This window comes from Sesamum indicum, linkage group LG1, assembly GCF_000512975.1.
Source record: "Sesamum indicum cultivar Zhongzhi No. 13 linkage group LG1, S_indicum_v1.0, whole genome shotgun sequence".
In the NCBI taxonomy this organism is placed as follows: Eukaryota; Viridiplantae; Streptophyta; class Magnoliopsida; order Lamiales; family Pedaliaceae; genus Sesamum; species Sesamum indicum.
The window spans coordinates 12,074,115-12,095,988 of record NC_026145.1 but is presented as its reverse complement, the minus strand read 5'-3'; the positions used below and the strand labels follow the sequence as shown (position 1 = coordinate 12,095,988).

Sequence of the window (21,874 nt, the reverse complement as noted above, 5' to 3'; positions counted from 1 at the left end):
CAGTCGAAAACTGACCGAACTGAATTTTCAGTTCGTAACGAATACTGAAACAAAAATTTGGCTTGAATTTCAGTTATTTTTGTAAAAAAAGAATTAGTACAATCAGTCGGTACAATTTGATTAGGTTGGCTAACCGTACCGATCAAACAACCGAAATTAAAAAATATATTTATATAATATATTATAATTTTAGAAAATATATTACTATATGTAAGTTATATTTATAATTTATAAATATATATTATACTATAATATAATAATTTAATTTATACTAATTTTAAATTTAAAATACAAAAATAAAAAAAGTATTAAATTAATTAATTGACAGATTTTTCTTTTCTTATGAATTCGGTAATTTGGTTATTAACTGAATCGAACTGAAAGTTATTCAATTATAACCAAACCGATTAGTTCTTTTCATTTTTTGGTACGTTGAAACTTTTGGTTAACCAAAAAATCGATTCTGTTCGGTTTGGTTGATCTAATTGAACACCGCTATAAATTATAGATAAAAATAAAAAATAATTAATTTTATCAGTATAATATATAAAAAAAAAATGAGTCGAAATAAAAAAGAAAATTGGGTCTGGGCCTAACCGGACGCAAACACTGGGTCTAGTTGGATCTGGAGTGGGGTAAAATAAATTGGGCAGGGTTCGAGTATAACTTAATTTGTTTGGATCCTCTTTAGGTCTGAATTTGAATAGGGTCTTATCTTACTCATTGACAAGTTTAGATAATATGGTTCGAAATAAATCGTTCAATCACAATTTTAAAAATTTCATCGACATGGAGATGATCCAAGTGATCCGTCCATCTAGTCATTTGTTCGATCGCACGATCAATCAATGCTAGTGAAGTTGTGATCAATCCAAAATCCATTAAAGATTAAATATTAGGTATTTGGATATTTTTCATATTCAGATTTTAGTGTTTGGACCCAAACTCAACCCGAACAAGAACCCGGTCTTTTTAATTCTCTTACATGTATATTTTAAATATATCTATACATATATGAAAAGTTATAAATATGTATATTTTATTTACACTTATATATAATACATAAAAATTAATATTTTTATAAATTAAAATGATGATATAAATAGTTTGTAGACGTTTTAATGTATTTATAAGTAACACATATTTTAATATCATAAAGCCTAAAACATGCATATTTAAATTTACTCATAGTATAATTTTCTTGTACATATAAAGTTATAGTAGTATTATTTTAAAATAATTTATTTTTAATAGGACCTCTTCTATAATACGAAATTATATTTTTCTCAAAAAAATTCTAGAATTACACTTATACCCCTTAAAAAGTTTACTGTTTAACCTAACCTTTTTTGTTGATTCTATTGGACGGAAAAATGCTGACATATATACACCTTTAATTTTATCCCGTATTTAATATTTTCATATAAAAATTTTGTACTTACAAGAAAAAAGTTAACCTTACTCTTTATATATATTACACTTTTATCCTTTTATAAGTATAAAAATATACAGAAGAGTGTTCATTAAGAGACGAAATTAAAAATTTATATACAATTGCAATAAGCACTCTTGCACATTTGTGCATGAAATTGAATATAAAACCAAAAATAAAATAAAATAAAATTAAATTAAAAGAAGTACGAAGCATAAAAGGTCAATAAATCATCCATGATTCCTTAGCCTAGTGGTTAAGCCTAAAATCTCATGAATAAGCTTGATGTCATCATGTGTTCAAATCTCATCGGACTTGTGGGTAATTGTATCATAACTTTATATAAATTTATTGTAATTTGTTTCATTATATCAATTGAATCGAAATATTACTCAATTTATTGAGATATTGATGCAATTATGAAATTACGTACTGTTTTAGCTTTTTTAAAAAAAAGGCCAAAAAGCCATATATTAGGGGAAAAAATAGTTAAAAGAAGAAAGAAAAAGAAGCCAATAGCCCAATATAACAAACTCCAAGTACTAATTAAAGAAACTCGACAAACAAAGCACAACATATCAATTTATATATCAAAACAAACAACACCCACAATTTCTAAATTAATCTGAAATTTCCAAGTTATATATATATATATATGCTTCACCTAGCTAGCATAATTAACTAGAGAAGGTGGTGGAAAGACAGATATGCCCTTCACAAATTTCATATTTGACAAGCATTTTACTGCTACTCCTCCTTGGAGAGGGGGTCTTTTGCATGAACCCCCACACCATTTGCATCTGCCCTCTTCATGATCCTCAGCCTCTTGCATGACTCTCTGAACATCCTACATATATACATATGTAGTACATAAATTTATTAATTTTGCTTGTTTTATTTAAAAAAAAAAAAAAAACTATATAAAAGCATACATTGCACGGTTTGTTATTTTCATGAAAAAAGATTGCATATAACTAATAGATCCTTCGTATAATACTTAATTACAGGATTCAATCGTTTGTCACGTATCTTGCTACATTCAATCAAGTTTTATTCAAAAACCCTAACCACAAAAATCCTTAATTTCGGACATTTCCTGTTTCCAGAAAATAAAATAAGAAAAAGGGTAAAAGAGACATTACTGCCAAGGGACATCTCCGAGGAGCATCCAGTCTCCATCTTTATCCTCGTAGATTGGAACGTACTCACATTTCTCTTCCTCATCCTTCAATGCCTCCCCTGTTGTTCACAATCACATTCCAATTTAATATACTTACTCACCCTCGCATTTCACCAATATTTACACTACACATTTTAAAAATAAAAATTAATCTACCATTAAAATCGCAGCAATTCATGAACATGATAGTATATTTGCATGTAAAAGATGACCTGAACAATTTAAATAAATAAGTAATTATATCGATCAAATACTTAAGGATATGATTCATGTTCTATACTGCAATATCACAAACCACAAACCATCGTTTAGGGTGAAAAATGTCTTTTTATTATTATTATATTAGTATAAATATATATTGATAATTACTAAATAATATTTACTATTTTAATCATTCATTTACTATTCTTTTAAATAAATCAATTATATACATTAAAACGGTCAATGCAACTGAATAAAGATCGGGGTCAGAATCAGGAGGAGAAACATAATAGGATCTCTTCAATCGAAAGCCGAAGTAAGAATTTAGTTCAGTATCAACAAAAGCACCGCCTAGTTTAGGAGCAAGAATTGAATCGAGATCAATAGAATTTCTTGGGATCGGACACCACTTCTTAAATTATTAATTACGGATGATTATTATTAAATTATATAAAGATTCAAAATAGACACTTATAAAATTCAAACATATAATTTTAGTAGTTATGTGGGATTTGAATCTCAATTATTTTTAAATTCTGTCACTTTTATGTCTCAAAATTTAATTTTCAATATAACAGTTCATGTATATTATTATATTATTTTTATTAAAAGAATACAATAATATATATATATATATATATACACTTGTATGTATTATATTGACTTGTGCGGAACTTAGTTCTCCGGGCCTGAAAGCTTGAATTTCAAGAGTAGCAATCACTCCCAATCACAGGCCAGTAGTTGTCATAAATCCTGCATGTACTTTCTCCGACAATATATTGTGCCATAATTTAATGAGATTAAATTTATTTTCGTCCTTTCCTACTTTATATTATATAAAGTTTTAGATAAATTTATATTATTTTCTAAATTAAGTCTAAATATATAAATACATTTTTTATTTTTTAAAAAATTACAATTAATTTTTTTTAGAATTATAATAGTGGCAAAAATTTACAAATACCTACACAACATATATTGCACGTACACCTTCTAAGAGAGTGTATTTATAATTTTACAAAAGTAAAGAAATATTTGTATTTTTGAATCTAATTTCAAGGGGTGTTGTACACGGATAACGACTATTTTTCAGGACTTTCACAATTATTCTTGCTGCGAGACATAGTGTTTACCTGCACAGATCATTATGTTTTTATTCTCTTGGGATTTTGAGTCTTGAATCAGACAAATATGTGGATCTACTTTAGTTATACTTCTGCTTCAAAAAAAAAAAAAAAGAAAACTAATTACGTACACCATAAATTGAACGGAATCAAATCTTATAAACTAAATTTCCCCCACATCTAGTTTGGGTTAATTGATGATTTTTGAATTTTAAATTATTTTGAAATTTAATGTGAATTTTATTGATATAGTGTTGTTGGAAATCATTTATCGTATATCTAAATATATCTGGAGAATTCTAAACTATTCTTGTAGAAATGGTGAGACTGAGACATACAAATATGCATACCAACAACAAGAATCAATATCTTATGTGAAAACCATGTTTGGATGCATAAAAAATTAGATCATCCTTAAAAAATTAAATATCTGAAAAACAAAAACCCAATTTACTAATTATCTTGGTATAAATTGGCAGATAAATGCTATGATCATGTTCACACAAATAAACATAATTCTTTCTATATAAATATGAGATGAAAAATTGATTACTCACCAATTCCATGACAGCCAAACAGTTCCTCAAGAGCCTTGACAAGCTCCGAATACCCTTTGTGCATGCTCAAATCAACCTTCCGAAGAAAAGGCGCACCATCCATGCTAACTTTCACGTACATCTTCCCACCGGTAAACACATTCTTCCTCCTGTACGCCGCCACCGGTGGCCACCCCACCACCTGATTCTTGTTCTCCCCACCGCCGTAGAAATCAGAGAAACCCCTTTTCTTCTCATTCTTGATCCCCACTTCACCGCCGCCGGGAAGCCCCAGCCGCAGCTCCGTTTCGAGTGATCCCACACCATTTTTCTCCATTTTCAGATGAATAAAAACTGATAGAAGGGCTAATTAATTTTTTATTTATTTTTTTTCTTTTTGATTTTGGGGAGGAATTAATTTTAATTTCTTCGGAACAAAAATATGAAGAAACATGTAGGTTTTATACGTGCAAGAGGAGACGACAGTGCCAGGTCAGCGGCAAGATTATTGGTCGGTCACATGAGAAACAATGGTGGGGAAGTTTATGCTGCCTAAAACACAAGAATGGGCCGGCAACACTAAAGTTTGGAGATGGGCGGATCTGAGGGCTCTTGGTTTGTCACGCCTCCGGAGGGCGGAATCCTGCCCGTCCAATATCGTTCATGGAGACACTGCATGTGATGGGATAATTAATTGAAGAAAAATTAAAATTAAAATATAATTTTACATTTACTGTATATATGATTAATTAATTAAATAATTTATACTCCCATTAGAAGGCATGCATGCTGTTGGTATGTAATCATGGGGGAATTAACAAGGAAACAAGTATTTATTACTGTTTTTCTGATTTGGGGATTAGGGTTCAGGGGTTTGAGAATACATTCATATTTCATATATATAGAGCTTTGTCAACTATCATACTTGAGATTCTCATGTTCGACTCTACGCGTACTATTCATCATATATATATATATATATATATATATATGCTGTTTGTCTGTGTTAATTGTTTCAACATTAAGCATGTATCTTTAAACTAATGTAACATGTCGGGAGGAAATTATGTCTGTATTATTATTATTGTTGTTGTTTATGTTTATATTTGGGGACAAGAATTTTTATTTTGTAATTTCATAGTTCTAATAATAATAATAATTTTTTAAAATAGTTATTAGTAAGAATTAGTGAGAAAGATAAGCACTTAAGTAAAGTTCTAGTTAAAGACAATTAGTGTCACATATTTAGACGATATATAATCATTGTCTTTTTTTTTTTGTTTCTTCCCAAGAGTTTAGTTTATTGCTATTTCTATAAGAGGTTAGTTGCATTTATCCCTGCGATCGAATTTTATAATGGGATGATAAATTTTAATCTCATTGTCGACATTTTCAAGAAGTATTTCACAAGTTCAAAATAAATAAATTTTAAATATCGATCGAACTGTAGAATTATACACTTAAATATAATATTAGGTCGAACTCCATCACTCCAATATCTGTCATCTCTCTTTTACACACAATTTTCATATAAACTTATCTCTTTCTCTCTCTATATATTTGTAGGGGTTTGAAATTTATTTAAGTATTTGGTGGTGTTTCTGTCCAACCTGACACAAGCTTTATTAGGTTGGGTTAAGTTCATTAGTTTCATACATACATATAGGGCACACGTGATGGGAGTTGTCTCTGGCACACATTGTGGAATACTATGGTGTGTTTGGTTCATGACATTTAGACAACAATATTTTACTTCAAAAGATATGTCCCAATAATCTAATAATTTTTATTACCCCCATATAATCATTTTGATGTCCAAACAAACCCTTATGTTGTTTGGTTATGGTGTTGAAGATTTTGGGCAAACACCCTTCAAACATACATAGTTGAGTGTTGAATTTGAGACAATCATATCATCAATACAATAAAAAAGAAATAGAAAAATGAATGAAATATTAAGTTGTAATCTTGAAATTATCATAAATATATATATGAAGTGGTAATGATTTCAATTTTATGGTAATAGTATTAAAAATATTATGACAACATATAATAATTACAAGAATAATTTTATTCATGTTACTTGATTGTTACTATATATCTCTAATTAATTAGTAATTGTAATAACTTTTATAAAAATGTTTTCCATCATTATACCATCAATATGGTGATTTTGTGGTCAAGAGTTTAATGCTTCACATAAATGTCACAAGAATAAACTTCACTGAAAATGAAGAAGATATTAAAGTATAACGTCGGAACGACGATTGCTGATCGGTAATATTTTTTTTGACTCGGTGAAAATCATTCTTGACTTCTTATATGTTGGTAACGCTACAATAACCAAGTTAGGTAATATCCATATGGAAATTTAGCAAAATCAACATCTTGTGATGGTTAGATTACTTTAATTGGGATAGCAACAATGGGTTCATCTTCACCTAACGGTATCAAAAGGAGATTGCTAACTTTTCAAAAACTGTACTGCATTTTAACTAAAATATACTTAAAAAAATGGCTGTCCATGTGGCTATTTTTTTTTTTAAACATTTACTATGACAAAGAGAATAAAAACCATAAAAAAGAGAAAAAATGTAGTAAACAAAAATGACAAGAATTCATAAAAAACTTGAAGCATTGACTGGTGACCTCAAGACCCATAGAAGAGAAGACTAGAAAAGCATTGATGGGAACAGGTCTGTGCAAATTAATGTTACACCTATTTCACTTCTGTTTTTGGGAGTGGGACCAAATTACATATGGCCCACATCCTATGAACATTGTATTAATTAATTGTGTAAGATAAAGACTGGAAAACCTTAACCCCCTTTTCTGTTGATTGAAGTGGACATGGATATTTCAATTGTGGATATGAATTACTTGGTTATGTGGATCAAAGCTGTCCATGGATATAGATATTCCAATAGATTGGTGGCCCTTTTATCATATATGCATGAATTTACATCTACTTCTTACAAGAAACTTAGGTATTATTATCTCCCAAACAATTTCCGGATGGTATAACATATAATTAACCATATTTTTGTAGGAACCCCCCAAAGAAAATTCAAGAATTAGATGTTGGGTGGGGGGGCTGAGAGCTATTATTGATCTAAGGGAAGTACAAACATTGATTACCTTGAATTCTTGAAAGACTAGGATGGAAAAGTAGATGGGGATAGGTGATTGGTGAAAAGTGTATACACGTATAATATTTTTGTAATTTCTTTCGATAAAAAAAATATTTATTTGTAATTTTAATGTGACATCATGCACTTCAAGCATTACGTATAGCTTTGAACTTTCGTTGATTTGAACGCTCTCACAATACACGTGACTATTATTTTACATATCAAAACAACTTTGTTTGATCAAGTTCACGGGCATTCACTAGATCAGCAAGATCCATATATACATGTACCTTCATCTGCCAAAGCAGCCAGCAGGCTCTAAATAATTTGCATAGCTGAAAATACTTTGATTATGCAACAACTGCTGACAGGTTTTTGCAAAAACACATTCGACACTAAATCAAATTCGATGATTATTCTCATGGAGTACAAGACAGTGGGTTGCAATTTTAATTACCTTCACAGAGTACAAATCAACAACAGTTGGAGTAGTGTGTTCTCATCAATTTTTCAGAGACCAATGTCATACTCACCACGTACGCTAGCTTGTCATAATGCTCTGTGTAAAGAAAGCTTCTATCAGATCAAAGAACACACTCAACGACAGCAATCAGTCAACGGAATTAGCCAGCAGCAATTCATAAAATATGATTAAGCACAAATTAAACATCAGCCAAATAAAACAAACAAAAACCTTTTTATTATGAGTTCGCCACGTTCATAGGAGATCGTTCTCGCTACTCAAACCGAACATTATTTCATAGGAGATCAGTTTCGCTGCTCAAACAGAACATTATTTCATAGGAGATCGTTGTCGCTGCTCAAACTGAACATTATCACGTTTACTCCGTAAAGCCCATGACATGAACCAAACAACTGTGGAAATCCAACCTACTCAGTTGTGCCTTCAAACCATTGCCTGATTGTCGTCCATGGAACATTTGACGATGCCCATTTGCCTAGCAAAGTTACACTCAAGCATCAGATGTTGATCGTCCTCAACTACTGTCCCACACTGAGAACAGCCCATCTCAACCTCCAAACGACAAGATTCTGAGCTAAAGAAAGGTGCTCCAAAACACATCATCCACCAGAACTCCTTGATTTTGTTAGGTACTTATGCTCTTCCAAACAATGTTCCAGAAAGTCCATTGACGCGACATGCCACTACAAAAATCAAGAGTCATATTTGTTTTGATTCCATTTTTTAGAGATAAATCCATATTCATTCCTCAAAATCTCTTAATTTTATATGCTTTATATTATAAAATACAGCAACTTTTTCACTAAACTCCAACATGACACTGAAGTTTGACACTCACAAGCTTTTAATTAAGCACATGTTATATTATAAATTTATAGCACTCAAATATGAGGTATCAAATTATAAAAGAAAAAGGAAATTAAAATTACAAATAGTGATCAATAGTTGCTTCATCAAGAGTAATATTGCACATCACAATATTTTCCAAGTTTGAACCTTTTCTTTCAACCATTATATGCTAGGAACTTAGTTGCAGAAACTCAGTACCAAGTATAGAACACACAAGTATGAAAAATGATCACCACATATCTGAGTCAACATAGGTAAACAAGAAGAAAATGATAAGCTAATGCAGTCACAGTTCATTAATAATTACAACCGTAGAACAGAAATAGAAACATTTATCGTTGTCATAGAAGGAACAACAGCCCAATATCAGCTAGTAGTAGTTTTGCTTTCAACCCAATCTATTAGCATCAAACCAAAGACTGATTCTTTAAAAGAAAAAGAGAGTTGAGACTGTGTTCCGCTGAAGAGGATATCCAGAAAGTGCAAGTTCTTTGAAAACCTGGATAGGCAATCGGCACAGACTGATATAACCCAACATTTATAAGAACAAGGAAACACTCAGGTTGAGGAAGGAAGCTTTGCCGCCTGTTATTCCAATACTTTTTTAAAGAAGACTTGGCAAGCTTTATGAAGTCGAATGCACAAGAACCTGCAACAGAAGATGGAAATCACTTTTCTTCTACCTTGCACGTTGACAGCAAGAATTGAATAAGATTCATTCAATTTTTTATGTCCTTACAGCATATAAGAGCAAGGAATTGCCACCCGTCAAGCTGCAGTATTCTTCCTCAAATTAAGAAGCAAGATCAGGCTTTTTTCCCCGTCTACCTGTCTGGCAAAATAGAGAAAATAAAGAATTATCAAAATACACTCTCAAGATATGTTGAAACTCCAAAGGGAAAAAAGAAAGAGAAAGAAACAGCATTTTCCTCAATCCCACTTCTGTCTCACTTTCCAGTGCTTGAAATTCAAGCAGGCAAGACGGTTAAGCAAGGGAAATTGAGGATGTAATGACCAGTTGCTTGTCTTTCCTTAGAAGTACACTTTTAACTTCCCCCCAAGCCCTGACCCCTCCACCCACTCACCCACCCAAAAAAAAGTAAAAGAAAAAAAGAGAACCTTATCTAAGCTAAATGGAAAATTACGATTTGCTGGCCTACACCAAGACCACGCCAAACGCAAAAATAGAGCCATTACCTAAATTACCTCAGAATATTCAGTAAGCCCATATGTGATCCAGATCAGGAATTGGAGAACAGAGAGGGCCTGGAAGAAGGCTTACAGCACCAAAAACACAACCAAGAAACTCAGCGACACCGAACAGATGGAGGAGATTTTCACTGCAACAATTATGACTTAATCTGCTTACTGCAATGGGTTCAACCTATCTACATACATCACTGGTCAAATTTCATCTCTGTGTATCTGCAAATCAATACATCTTCATCAGCAAAAGAACACAGAACAGAAATTAGGCTATATAGCAAATTGAACTTGCCTTCGGGGATTCTTTTGCCTCTGGCCAAACTCGTCATTTGCAAGTTCTGCTTGAAAAGACAAAAATTATTCAACAGCATAATGGGCAGGAATGTGTCAAGCAAAAAAAGATAACTGTATCTTACCAGGCTTCTGTGAAGGCTTCCAATCACTACCAACATTTGTTGCATTATCTTCTTTACTGGAACCAAAGTTATTGAGTTACTTTTTGTTACAGAAGAATAACGGGATGCAGAACCACATCCATTTACCAGAAGTAACAGTTCCAATGAAAATTAAAAATAAACACAGGCATCCATTATAAACAGAAAGAAAGAAAAGAAAAGAAGGTACAGGCATTACCCAGAAGACAAATTTAAAAATGTATTAACAGAGTAACAGTTGCAAAGGAAGATAGAAGCAAAAACATGATATTCTAGATGCAACAAAGCAATGGAGGAAGAGAAAGGATAATGCAATAATGGGCACTATCCTGTCTACCTGAAAGCATCTGTTATAGACGTCGCTGGTCCAGATGGGCGAGCATTATAGGAACCATCAACAGTAATATATGGAGGACAATATCTTGCCCCCAGTGCTCCAGCAGCACCAGCCAAAACTGGTAGCCTGAAAGTCATCATATAACTAAGAATTATGAACAGTTTGTGACATTAATCAAATAATATTACAATGACTTGGATTCTTACATTATAAAGATATGAAAGGAAGGTAATGTAAGACAAAGAAAAACTTGATCAATGTTGAAACAGCCTAATTATACAGCAAACAAATTCAAGTTTGTAACTGAAGAATTAGCAGATGAAATCTGTGTTTGCAAGAAAAATAGGATGGTGCTGCAGTTATTACCAAGTCATTTCAGAATTCCCTAGACCAACTTGTGGTTGAGCAACATATCCCGGGAAGGCCATGCCAACAGCAGGAACTCCTATTCCACCAGGATGCTGGCCTCCAAGTTGCACGACTGTAAAATTCCACCAAGAATAGGAATCACATCAGGTTAAACTTTGCATGCACCACCAAAGAGAAACAAGATGCATTAGAATAGCATACAGATCCATAGATGCAATCTAAAATTTTACTCAGCAAACAAAGAGCATCGTCCAATCAATATTACGCACATTTAAGTCTCTTCAGGAAAAAGGGAAAAAGGGAAAAAGGGGAAAAGAAAGAGCTCGGTGAAGTGTAAACAACCACAAAAAATCAACATATATAATACTCCGTTTGTAAGAAGAACATCCATCTCTTTCTCCAATTCAGATTAATATCAAAATTTGCAAAACTGGTACTTGTTCTCATTCTGGATTCTGAAAGATAAATTACACAAGAATTACCTGGCAAGAAAGCAGGGAAGTTTTGATCGCCATGACCACTGCCCATATTACCAGAGGGCCCCAGAACCTGTGCTCCACCATATAGGAAGGAGCCCCTTCCACTGCCTCGCTCACTACCTTTTCCTTTATGAACAAATCCAGTCTTGGATTTACTCGGTTCTGAAATAGATTCCAGCTCAACAGACTCAATTGCATTCACAGCTCCAGTAGCCTTTGATGGAGAAGAAGTCTGTGATGCACTGGAAATACGTTGTGGAAACTGCTGGCCAGAAGCTTGCACAGACGTTTGCTCACGAGCTTGACCAGGATTGCTCTGAGCATCTTGTAGTCGTTTTGGTGCAGGAAACCTGACTTGGGTATTAGAGACAGCTGGTTGGTAGGCCATTTGTGTCAAGGGAGCTGTTCCTCTCCCTTGACTGCCTAACTGTTGTTGAGTAGAGTTAATAGCTAAGGGACCAGTTAGCTGCATTTGCATAGTGTTTGCAGGCTTTCCAGAAATTGCAGAAAGTGAATCATTAACATAAAGCTTATCCAGACCAATAAAATCCACTATATTCTTTCCCTGCAGCACCTCGGAGGATCGTGCCATGGTAACTGATGGCTGACCATTCCGATTAATTATGCTAGCATGGGCATCCCTCTTGTTGGGCACACTGTTGTCTTTTGTGGAAGAACCAGAAGGATAAAATGGTGGAGAAGCAATGTTCAAATTAGACGCAAACACTTGTTTTCTGGGCAGCACCACTTGAGGCTCTGCATTAAGCATAGATTCACTGGTTCTTGCAGAATTAACATTCAAGGGCTTCTCAACTGATTTTCCCGATCTAACATGAAAAAATGAATTGAGAACATGATGACTACACTTCAATAGAATTAACATTAAAGAATAAGGCTTTTCCTCACCGTCTGTTTTGAGTTAAAGGTGCCTCACTGCTCCTAAGAGATGGTTGATACCTTCGAGGTCCTCTCCCCCTGGCGCCCTTTGGAGCATTGTTCTGGTTGTTATTATTCTGAGTGCCATTACTAACACGTTCTTTGGGTACGTTTCCTCGTGCATAACCACGGTCTGCAGCTGTATTCCTACCACGACCTCGATAACGACCACTTGTACCCTTCTTACGCTGGATATAGCAACTCATATGAGACATAAAATATATTAAAAGAAAAAACATGCACATAAACATGGACAAATACACATCTATTAACACATATATAAACTATTCACCTCTTCGTAGCTCCTTTCCTGCATAGTCAACTCCTCAAACTTATCATGGCCCCATTTCCTATCATCCTTGGACTCCCATAACTTTCTTCTTCCAAATGTACGCCTAAGTACAAGAAAATCTAGATAAGTACGCAAATTTAGTTTCTTACAAATTTCAATGAAATCAGCAACATGATGACACGATAACACATAAAGGCAACACCTGAACTAAAACTATCTCAACACCAGTGTTTAACAACTGCTTCCTCATTACAAAGGTCAGGACAAGGTCCTGGTTAAAATATTTTGAGTGAGCATAAAGTTTTAAAAGAAAGTTCAATATCTTTTATGACTATATATATCCTGTAGGCATGTAATGCTATAAGTGAGGAGCGAACTTGAGGAACTCTGTAATCAAGTAGGAGCATCACCAGCGAAAACATGTCTAACATTGAAAGTTTTTACGGGTTTAATAAAACAAACATGTTTCCACCAATGTTCACGGGATCCAGAATCCAAAGATTTCTTTCTATGAGTTGCTTCCAGGGCCTAAAATGCCAAAATTAGCCTTGTTCCTAAAACTTGAAATTCAAAGCATCATATACTTCACCACCTGTCAGAGGATGTCATCAATTAATACAACCTCACTTCATCATTTCCCACACACTTGACTTGCATTGTTCCGCAACACATACATACTCCCTTCTAGTTGTAAAGCAGGAATTATCTAATAAAAGCAAAAAGGTTTTCTGTGCTAAAGTGGAACAAACTTGAGAAGCCACGAGCATCATAGCTTAGGGAAGGTAACAAAAATAAAAGATGAATAGTGAAAGCCAGGAAATCGAAGAGACAATTCAGATTTAGAAGACATTATACTCAGAGTAATCACACCAGAATCCCTTATGCAGACAATCCAAATTGAGATAATCTAATTCACTATACAAAAGTTAAGACACTCCAGCAGTTTAATTCAACTCACTGCATAATCAGAAACCTGATAATCAAATGCTCAATACCTATGTCGTCCACTAGCATCGTCTCGAAAGCGGTCATCATGCATGTAAAATGCACCTGACGTAGGCACTGTATAAGGCTCTATCTCTTTCTTTTCTCCCTCACGCTGACCATCATCAATATCATTATTTTTGCTGTTAACTTGACTTGCGTCATTGTTCAACCCCTTCTTCTCCACCATCAACACCCCCGCGGCCCCACCATCTTTCCGTATCTTGGCCCTCACCACCACCATCTCCACAGCATTGTCGCCTCTGCTAACATCACTTTCTTCATGATGCACCTCCTCCATCTCCTCCACATACTCCTCACCCAAATCGTAATGTTCCTCTTCTTCCTCATATTCATCCTCGTACTCCGCCGGAGCGCCTTCAGATTCCCCATCAGAATCAACAATCGTCCGCCGCGGCTTTTCCGTAATCTCCCCTCCCTCATCCTCTTCATCGTCACTCGCCTCTCTCCTCCGCGTCTTCAATATCAGCCTCGCCTCCTCCGGATCGCTCTCGTACTCAATCTCATCCTCCGCCATCGCCCCTCCACTCATCAACCCCAAAATTCACACAACCCACCAGCTTCGAAGCCCTAATTCCGGAATGGGTTCCGAAATTAGGCCATTAAAGTCAGGGGTTTTGCGGATTCGATCCAAGATTTCAATATTCCGGGGAGGGAGGCGGTTGTCAGGGTCAGAGAACGAATTACTCTGGATTCCTACACTTGATTGGGCAGATTTCTCTCAGGGGTTCTCGCATGGATTTTTGTGTGGTTTCAAAGGAAATTCAAAATCCACCAATCAGAGAATTATATTGGTGGAGGTACAGTACAGCACGGCATTGACGGATGAGCTGATGAACTACTTGTATATATGCACTTAACCAAAAGAGAAGCAATCAAATACGACACCTACTAGGATGGAATTATCTAATCCCCCAAGGTGTTTTCTGTAAATTGCGATCACGCACATCCGGGTCAACCTTCAACTCGAACCCGAAATACTACTCCCGCTCAGCCCAGCCCAATTATCTGAACGGGCCTGGCCCAACTATCCCAAAATGTTGATTACTTCTTTTTGAAATCTTTTCTTATATCAGTAAAAGCCAATTTCTTTCCTTTTTTTTTTTTTTTTTCTAGTGGTTCATAAAATGTATTACTGTTCCAACATGCATAGACGTGTGCGTGTGTGTGTGAATTTACTTTTTAAATGATACAGTCCAATCAAAAAGATGTAGTGAAAGAGAAAATCCCTCATGAATTATGCCCTATGAAGAATTTAAGTAATTATCATTCTATATTAAGGTAAATTACAATGAATTTTTCTGAAATTTTATAGATACTTTATTATTGATTGATAAAAGATTAACAGTCATCTAACAAATATTGCTTCATTACAGTCCATTGTATGAAATATTTGTTAGACAATACACAACCGTTGATCTTAAGAGGATTTTTATAATTTTTCAAATAATGAGAAATTATTTATAGTTACAACAAATATCAAGAAAGCCCATTTTTAATTTATCCTATTTATTATTTGATCCTCTTTAAGAGTTAAAAAACTGATATAACTTCAAACGAATCCCGTACCACCTTATCAATGTCAATACGAACACATTCGAATAGATAAATTTGAATTTTGTGGATTACGAAATATGACTCAAAATGATTGAAAATAAAAAATATTGCAAATACAACTAGTGTTAGTGAGTTTAATATTCTGGGTTTAAAATTGTAGGCTTTAAATATATTCATTCAAACACAACCTAAAAGTAGTCCAACAATTTCTGAAATAGTCCTCCATGCTTAAGTCATCACATACTTGCGCAGATTTCAACTATATATTATTGGGTCTTAACTAAAATTTGAATCCCATTGGAGATGTATATGAGCCGGAAGTTTAAGCGAACTATAGACTTTAACTACTTAACATTCATGTCTCCAGAATCCGCATAAACAAGACTCAGAACCAAGCACATTCACTAAAGAAGACATTAGAAGACACTTTGCTAAGGTTTACAAAGATTAGCAATGACAACAAAAGGGATAGGCCTTACAAGCTACACAGAGGGTTTACCAGTTATCGAACTTAATAACCATAAGCACTTGTATCAACCTTTCGCTTATGGTACAAAAGAGGGCAAGGCATAAGTGGTAACCTAAGTGTGCAATTTCTCTGAGTCTGTAGAGGGTGCAGTCATTTATCCGATGCCTGTGGAGAATTTTCTGGGGTTTTAAGAGCAGGAGCAGTCTTAGATTTGTGCTCCACAACAGCCGCTCGAAAGTCTTCAACTATGGAAGCATCCTTGAATTTCAAGGCAATTGTAGAAAGCCCATCTTTCCCTTCACTAGCAGTATTCACACAAGCGAAGGTGATGCCTTTCTTGTCCATATTCGTCAGCTTCATGTCCGGGAAAAGACTAGCATTCAAGATTAACCTATAGTTTCCTCTGGCCCTCATAATAAGTCTGCCTTTTCCTGTTCCAGTTGTGGAAACATTGATTTTGAGTTCTCCCTTCCCCCTTTCCTTCCATGCCCCATCAATAAACTCAAACAGGACTGCATCAGATGTGAAAACAGCTTTCTCGTTTTCTTCTCCTGTTTCAACAGCAACCTCCTGCATGGTAGGGAATTTGTTGCCCTCACTCTTATCAGCAAGATTTGTCCCTGAAGTTCCAAAGATAGAGGAGTTTCCATTATTAGAATTTCCAAAACCAAAGGACGGCTGATCGTTCTTCAAGCCAAAAAGTGAACCAGTGGTAGAACCTAAAGGAGACCCATCTTTAGGGACTGATCCAAATGAGAATGAGGTACTAGAGAAGCCTGTCCCAGCAAGACCAGAGAACGCATTCTGGCTACTTGAGAGTTGTTGAAATGAGCTAAATGAGGCAGTTTCTGCAGTCTTCTCAGTAGTTGCCTCCCCATTACCTTTCTCCTCAGCTTTCTCCTTGCCATCGACATCCTTCCTAGAGTCATTCTCACTATTGTCAGCTTCTGCAGCTTTTTTGGAGACAGCCCCAGAATCCTCACCTTCAATGACCTCCCCAACTGCAGATTTAGCTATGCTTTGTGCAACAACAATGTTACTCTCATCCTTCTCAGAATTAAATTCCACTTTTGACTCATTAACTTTGCTTTCAGATGGCTTAACATCTGCACTAGATTCACCCTTTGGCTCATCAGTCACATTTTCAGATTCGCTATTGTTCTTATCACTTTGCTCGTTTTCCTTGCTTGTAAGACGACTCGCCTCCGCCTCCACCACCGCCACAGGAGCAGAAGCAGGAGGAACCAAGCGGATAGTACTGAATGGGTTAGAAGTAGGAGTTGGTTCTGTGGCTGATGGAGTTGATGATGTTTGCTGACGACGGACTTTCACAATTCTTCTAGTAGCCAGAACCTCATCACTTGCCCTTTTAAAAGTGCCTGCTTCTTGTTCAGATGTCTCCTCATCGTCGTCAAGACCAGGGTTATCTCGAGATAGTTGTACTCCAGCAGCCCTCTTTTTTGAAGGTTGCAAGTCGTTCTCTGCATCCCCCATGGCAGATATCAGGACAAGCTTCAGAGGATTGCTGCTCAGCAAACTGAAAAAAAGGAAGTTCTCTGCAAGAAACCACAATAAATACTCAGCAACGTTAAGATGATAGAATATGGAATTATGTTCAAATCTTGATATAAGGCGCAAGTGTATCTGCAGCTCTGCCTCCTAGACAAGGAGAAGAGGTATGGTATAACTTTTTCCTTTTACCTAACAAGTGAGAAAAACTACAAGAAAGAAGAAAATAAAACAACTGGAGAAGGACAACAAACTCAGGCAAGCATAGAGGCAGGAAAGAAAAGAGAAATTGCCAGCAGCTCCATGTCACTTTGCTCGATTCGCTATTGGTATTCATAATTCATTTTGAACAAAATTAAGGATATACGATCCAGAAAATTGCAACAGTGCCATCCCCACACTTTTGCACTATGCTCAGCCAGCTTTACAACACTGAATAGTGGCAGAAAAGGCAGATGGACATGGAAACTACGGGTCAGACATGGAAGCAAGAATAAAGAATTATAAATGGATGCACCAAAGATAAAACAACCCACTACAAGAGACGGAATATTTTATATCACCTAAAATTATCGTAAATAGCATGTAACCACTAACACATTATCTGTTATCTTCATAAATGCGAATCTACGCAGAAGACTAAACAACAACATGCAGTAAAATGGCGAGTAAAATTCGTATTGGCACCCAAATTTTGTCATTAATGTCATATTGGTACCCGAGTAATTAGAAATGACTCAATTAATACCCGAGTTTCCCTATTAATGGCGTATTGGTACATGAGTAATTACAAATGTCCCAATTGGTACTCAAGTTTCACTAATAATATCACCACGGTACCCTTTTTTTTAAAAAAATTATTTTTGTATTATCTTTTTTATGTAATGGTCATTTTACCCTTAAAAAATAAATATGCGGAAAAAATAATAATAATATTTAATTAATATATTTTTGTCTTTATTCAAACCATAAGATTTTCATGTTTTACATTTGAATATTATACTTAACAAATAATATTTCATTAATTTATTATTTTCTACTCACTTTAGTTATCAATAATTATAAGATAACTCAGTACTTAGTAATTAATTATATCAAAAGTGAAATTCAAAATGCATTGCAACAATAAAAAAGTTGAATTTGCGTTCTAAATTTGAAAATTTATAATCCAAAATCTGAACTTTTGAATCTGAATTTCAGCTTTGCAATCAAATTTTAACATCCCGATTAAATGCAAAAAACCAGATTTGTCGATGAAAATTTCTATTACTCAGGCCTTAACTATTAATATATAAATTATCTAATAATGACCTTTTCTATATATTGAAAAAGAAAGATAGTTGAAAATATCAAAATTAATTCAAAAAAAAAAACTTGATGATGATCAAATATGGAAATAAAAGGCAATTAGTTCAAACAAGCACAAAATATATCCAGAGAAACTTATGCAAATTTTTCTTTGATATTTTTCTTACTTTTCATTTTAATATCTAAGGTAAAATGGCGATTACATAAAGAGATTATAAAAATTAAATTAAAAAAATGAATTGGGTACCAAAGTGGTATTAATTGTGAAACTGCAGCAATAATTAAATCATTTGTAATTACACAGGTACCAAAGTAACATCAATGCTGAAACTCAAATAGTAATTGAGCCATTTGTAATGACGCAGGTACCAAAGTGACATTAATAGCAAAACTAGGTAACAAAATAAAATTTAATCATAAAACGACAAAATAAGTACAAATCCAAAACCTTGTCGTCATCAAAAGAGTTCCACCTAAAAGGATGGAATTATGAAAGGCTAAAACCCCTAATGATAATGCAAATGAGTTTTCCATATAAATCTAATTTTTCTTTATGTTTTTATTGGTTTTCCCAAAGCCCATCTACGAACAGGCTGCTTCAATAAGTAGAATAGAATTGTTAATAAGTAGATTTTGTTAAGACATGCACGAAGATTTTGGTGCACATACGTAAATATATGACATCAGCTGTGTGCTATAACCCTTATATCACCAACTCCATATCCAGCTATATAGAATTTAGGCATGGAAAAAGATAAAAAAATAACAGTTCAGTTCTAAAGCACCCTTTCTTTACTTTATCCAATTGATTTGTTCTCCCTTCTACAAGTAGAGGCTTGTTAGTTCATAAAGAATCTTTTTTCAGCCTCAAATTCAGAAAGTATTCAATACAGACCATCATTTGGCATTACATCAGACTAGGCAAGATATTAATTACACAAAGTACACATTAGTAGCTGGCACAAACAAGACAAGATTTCCTCAATGAACTTTTAGGGAATAGGACGAACCGCAAGATATCTTACTCCAGATCATGGAAATTCTTCAGTCACTCTGGTTAAGTTAAAGAGCAACACTAGAGTCGCTTAATGCAATTAGCAAACTAAAGATGGAAACACCTCAAACCTATAATGGAGGATTTCAGTCATATGACAATGAAAAAATTGTAAAACAATAGAAAGGGAGAAAAAATGATAAGATAAAGAGCATCATTTGGCATTACATCAGACTAGGCAAGATATTAATTACACAAAGTACACATTAGTAGCTGGCACAAACAAGACAAGATTTCCTCAATGAACTTTTAGGGAATAGGACGAACCGCAAGATATCTTACTCCAGATCATGGAAATTCTTCAGTCACTCTGGTTAAGTTAAAGAGCAACACTAGAGTCGCTTAATGCAATTAGCAAACTAAAGATGGAAACACCTCAAACCTATAATGGAGGATTTCAGTCATATGACAATGAAAAAATTGTAAAACAATAGAAAGGGAGAAAAAATGATAAGATAAAGGATTGTCAACAACCACATACCGCAAACCAGTATGAAAGGCCAGGTTGTATACGACAATATAATCATATCTGGCAGAGAAACTAAATGCCAGCCGCCATGAAACAAGAACAAATATGAAATATAGAAGAAACAAGTATGAAATTCTTACCACCTAATGACAAGTAACTAAAAAAGATGATATCATCAAATTTTCAGTGAACACTTTCTTGGTGTGTCTTGGCTGACAGATAAGTAACAACTATACTTAAATGTTTGGTTATCGAGATGATACTTTCATGAATGGGAAATACTAAAAGAGACAATTCTGATGCATAAGAATACTACTTAGACTACGGTCTACGCCCATCAGAAGAAACAGAAACGAGGAGCCACATTAAAGGCCAAATGTACATTGAAAAGCTAGACAAAACTACCATTTATTATCAAAATGACAAAAACAAATGTTCAAAGAAAGCATTGGGCACAGCGAACATGATTGCAACACAAGTCATTTCCAACAACTACACACCAATCAGTTGCCTATCCAAATATAAAAGTTAAAAGATACAAAAAGGAAACTAAAAAGTTAAACATTTCTTGCAATTAAAACCAGCAAAAACATCCAGATAAAAGAAGAAAATTTCTCAAAAGTTAACTCATCTTTCATTGGCGTCCACTAAGGGCACAACCCCGAAACTCTCATTTCTCCCAATTCATACCCAAATCGAGGGGGAAGAACAAAAACTTCAAGAAAGCCGAAAGCTCAAACCATGCAACAACAACAACAACAAAAGAGAATAAAAAATTCAACTAACATAAAACAAAAGCAACCCTTCCCTAACGCAACAACGTAAACATTCGGCGAAAAGTAAAATGGAAGTATCACCATCAACCATTCCCACTATGGTCTATTAAAGCAACACGACAATCGAACATTAAAAACTTTAAAAGAAAAAAAAATGTAAAACCAACAGCCCCGCAATAGAAAGAGAAAACAACGCAAGTACCTTAAAGAATCCGAAATCCTTGTCTCTGCTTGATTAAAAAAAGCTCCAAGTTTGCCAGTATTCGGATCCGCTAAAACCCTAGGCCAATTCCAGAGACTACACACACAGACAGGGAACGAGGGAGAGAGAAAAAATGAAATGAAGGTGGAGAGACTCTTTTTATCTCCTTTTTGTTCCCTCTTTTCTATTTTAAGGATTTTGTCCTTCTTTATTTTATATATATACATATATTCTATTGCATCAGCATTCAAACTTCTTGAAAAGTTTTAGTCGGTTGGCATCTTATGTTTGTTGTAATAATTCGAAAATAAAACTTTGCTCTACTTACTATGTAATTCATAGTTATTACAATAATTAAATTCTGACTAAAAGATTTTCTAATTTGAACGAACTTGAAATAACTCAATCTAAAATATTTATAATAACCTTTTATTACAATTACACCTTCAGACATTGCTACTTTGATATGATTTATACTTCTAACTTTAAGCTTTAGACCAAACATGCATATTCAGCAAATAAACTTCGGTGAAAT

General features: G+C 34.3%; 3 protein-coding genes across 5 annotated transcripts; all 3 read right to left on the bottom strand.

Moving 5' to 3' along the window:
• On the bottom strand, positions 2,045–4,810 carry LOC105164104 (auxin-induced protein 22C). Its single transcript, XM_011082676.2, has 3 exons — positions 4,495–4,810; positions 2,575–2,671; positions 2,045–2,279 (listed from the first exon to the last, which is right to left on the bottom strand). Exons 1-3 carry the CDS (start codon positions 4,808–4,810, stop codon positions 2,180–2,182), a joined length of 513 nt encoding a protein of 170 aa, XP_011080978.1. The 3' UTR covers positions 2,045–2,179.
• On the bottom strand, positions 9,144–14,859 carry LOC105164085. Of its 3 annotated transcripts, none has more exons than XM_011082657.2 (11): positions 13,986–14,859; positions 12,991–13,093; positions 12,669–12,886; positions 11,766–12,589; positions 11,281–11,395; positions 10,915–11,040; positions 10,560–10,615; positions 10,436–10,481; positions 10,135–10,362; positions 9,677–9,769; positions 9,144–9,586 (listed from the first exon to the last, which is right to left on the bottom strand). In XM_011082657.2, the coding sequence occupies exons 1-9, from the start codon at positions 14,525–14,527 to the stop codon at positions 10,335–10,337; spliced, it is 2,058 nt and encodes a 685-aa protein (XP_011080959.1). In that variant the 5' UTR covers positions 14,528–14,859; the 3' UTR covers positions 9,144–9,586; positions 9,677–9,769; positions 10,135–10,334. The 3 variants fall into 3 exon arrangements, with proteins under 3 accessions (XP_011080959.1, XP_011080951.1, XP_011080966.1); XM_011082649.2 differs by having other exon boundaries at positions 10,144–10,362; XM_011082664.2 differs by having other exon boundaries at positions 9,677–9,765; positions 10,144–10,362.
• LOC105164076 (nuclear pore complex protein NUP50A-like) lies at positions 15,874–21,518 on the bottom strand. The gene is made up of 2 exons (XM_011082637.2): positions 21,340–21,518; positions 15,874–17,577 (listed from the first exon to the last, which is right to left on the bottom strand). The coding sequence occupies exon 2, from the start codon at positions 17,513–17,515 to the stop codon at positions 16,172–16,174; it is 1,344 nt and encodes a 447-aa protein (XP_011080939.1). The 5' UTR covers positions 17,516–17,577; positions 21,340–21,518; the 3' UTR covers positions 15,874–16,171.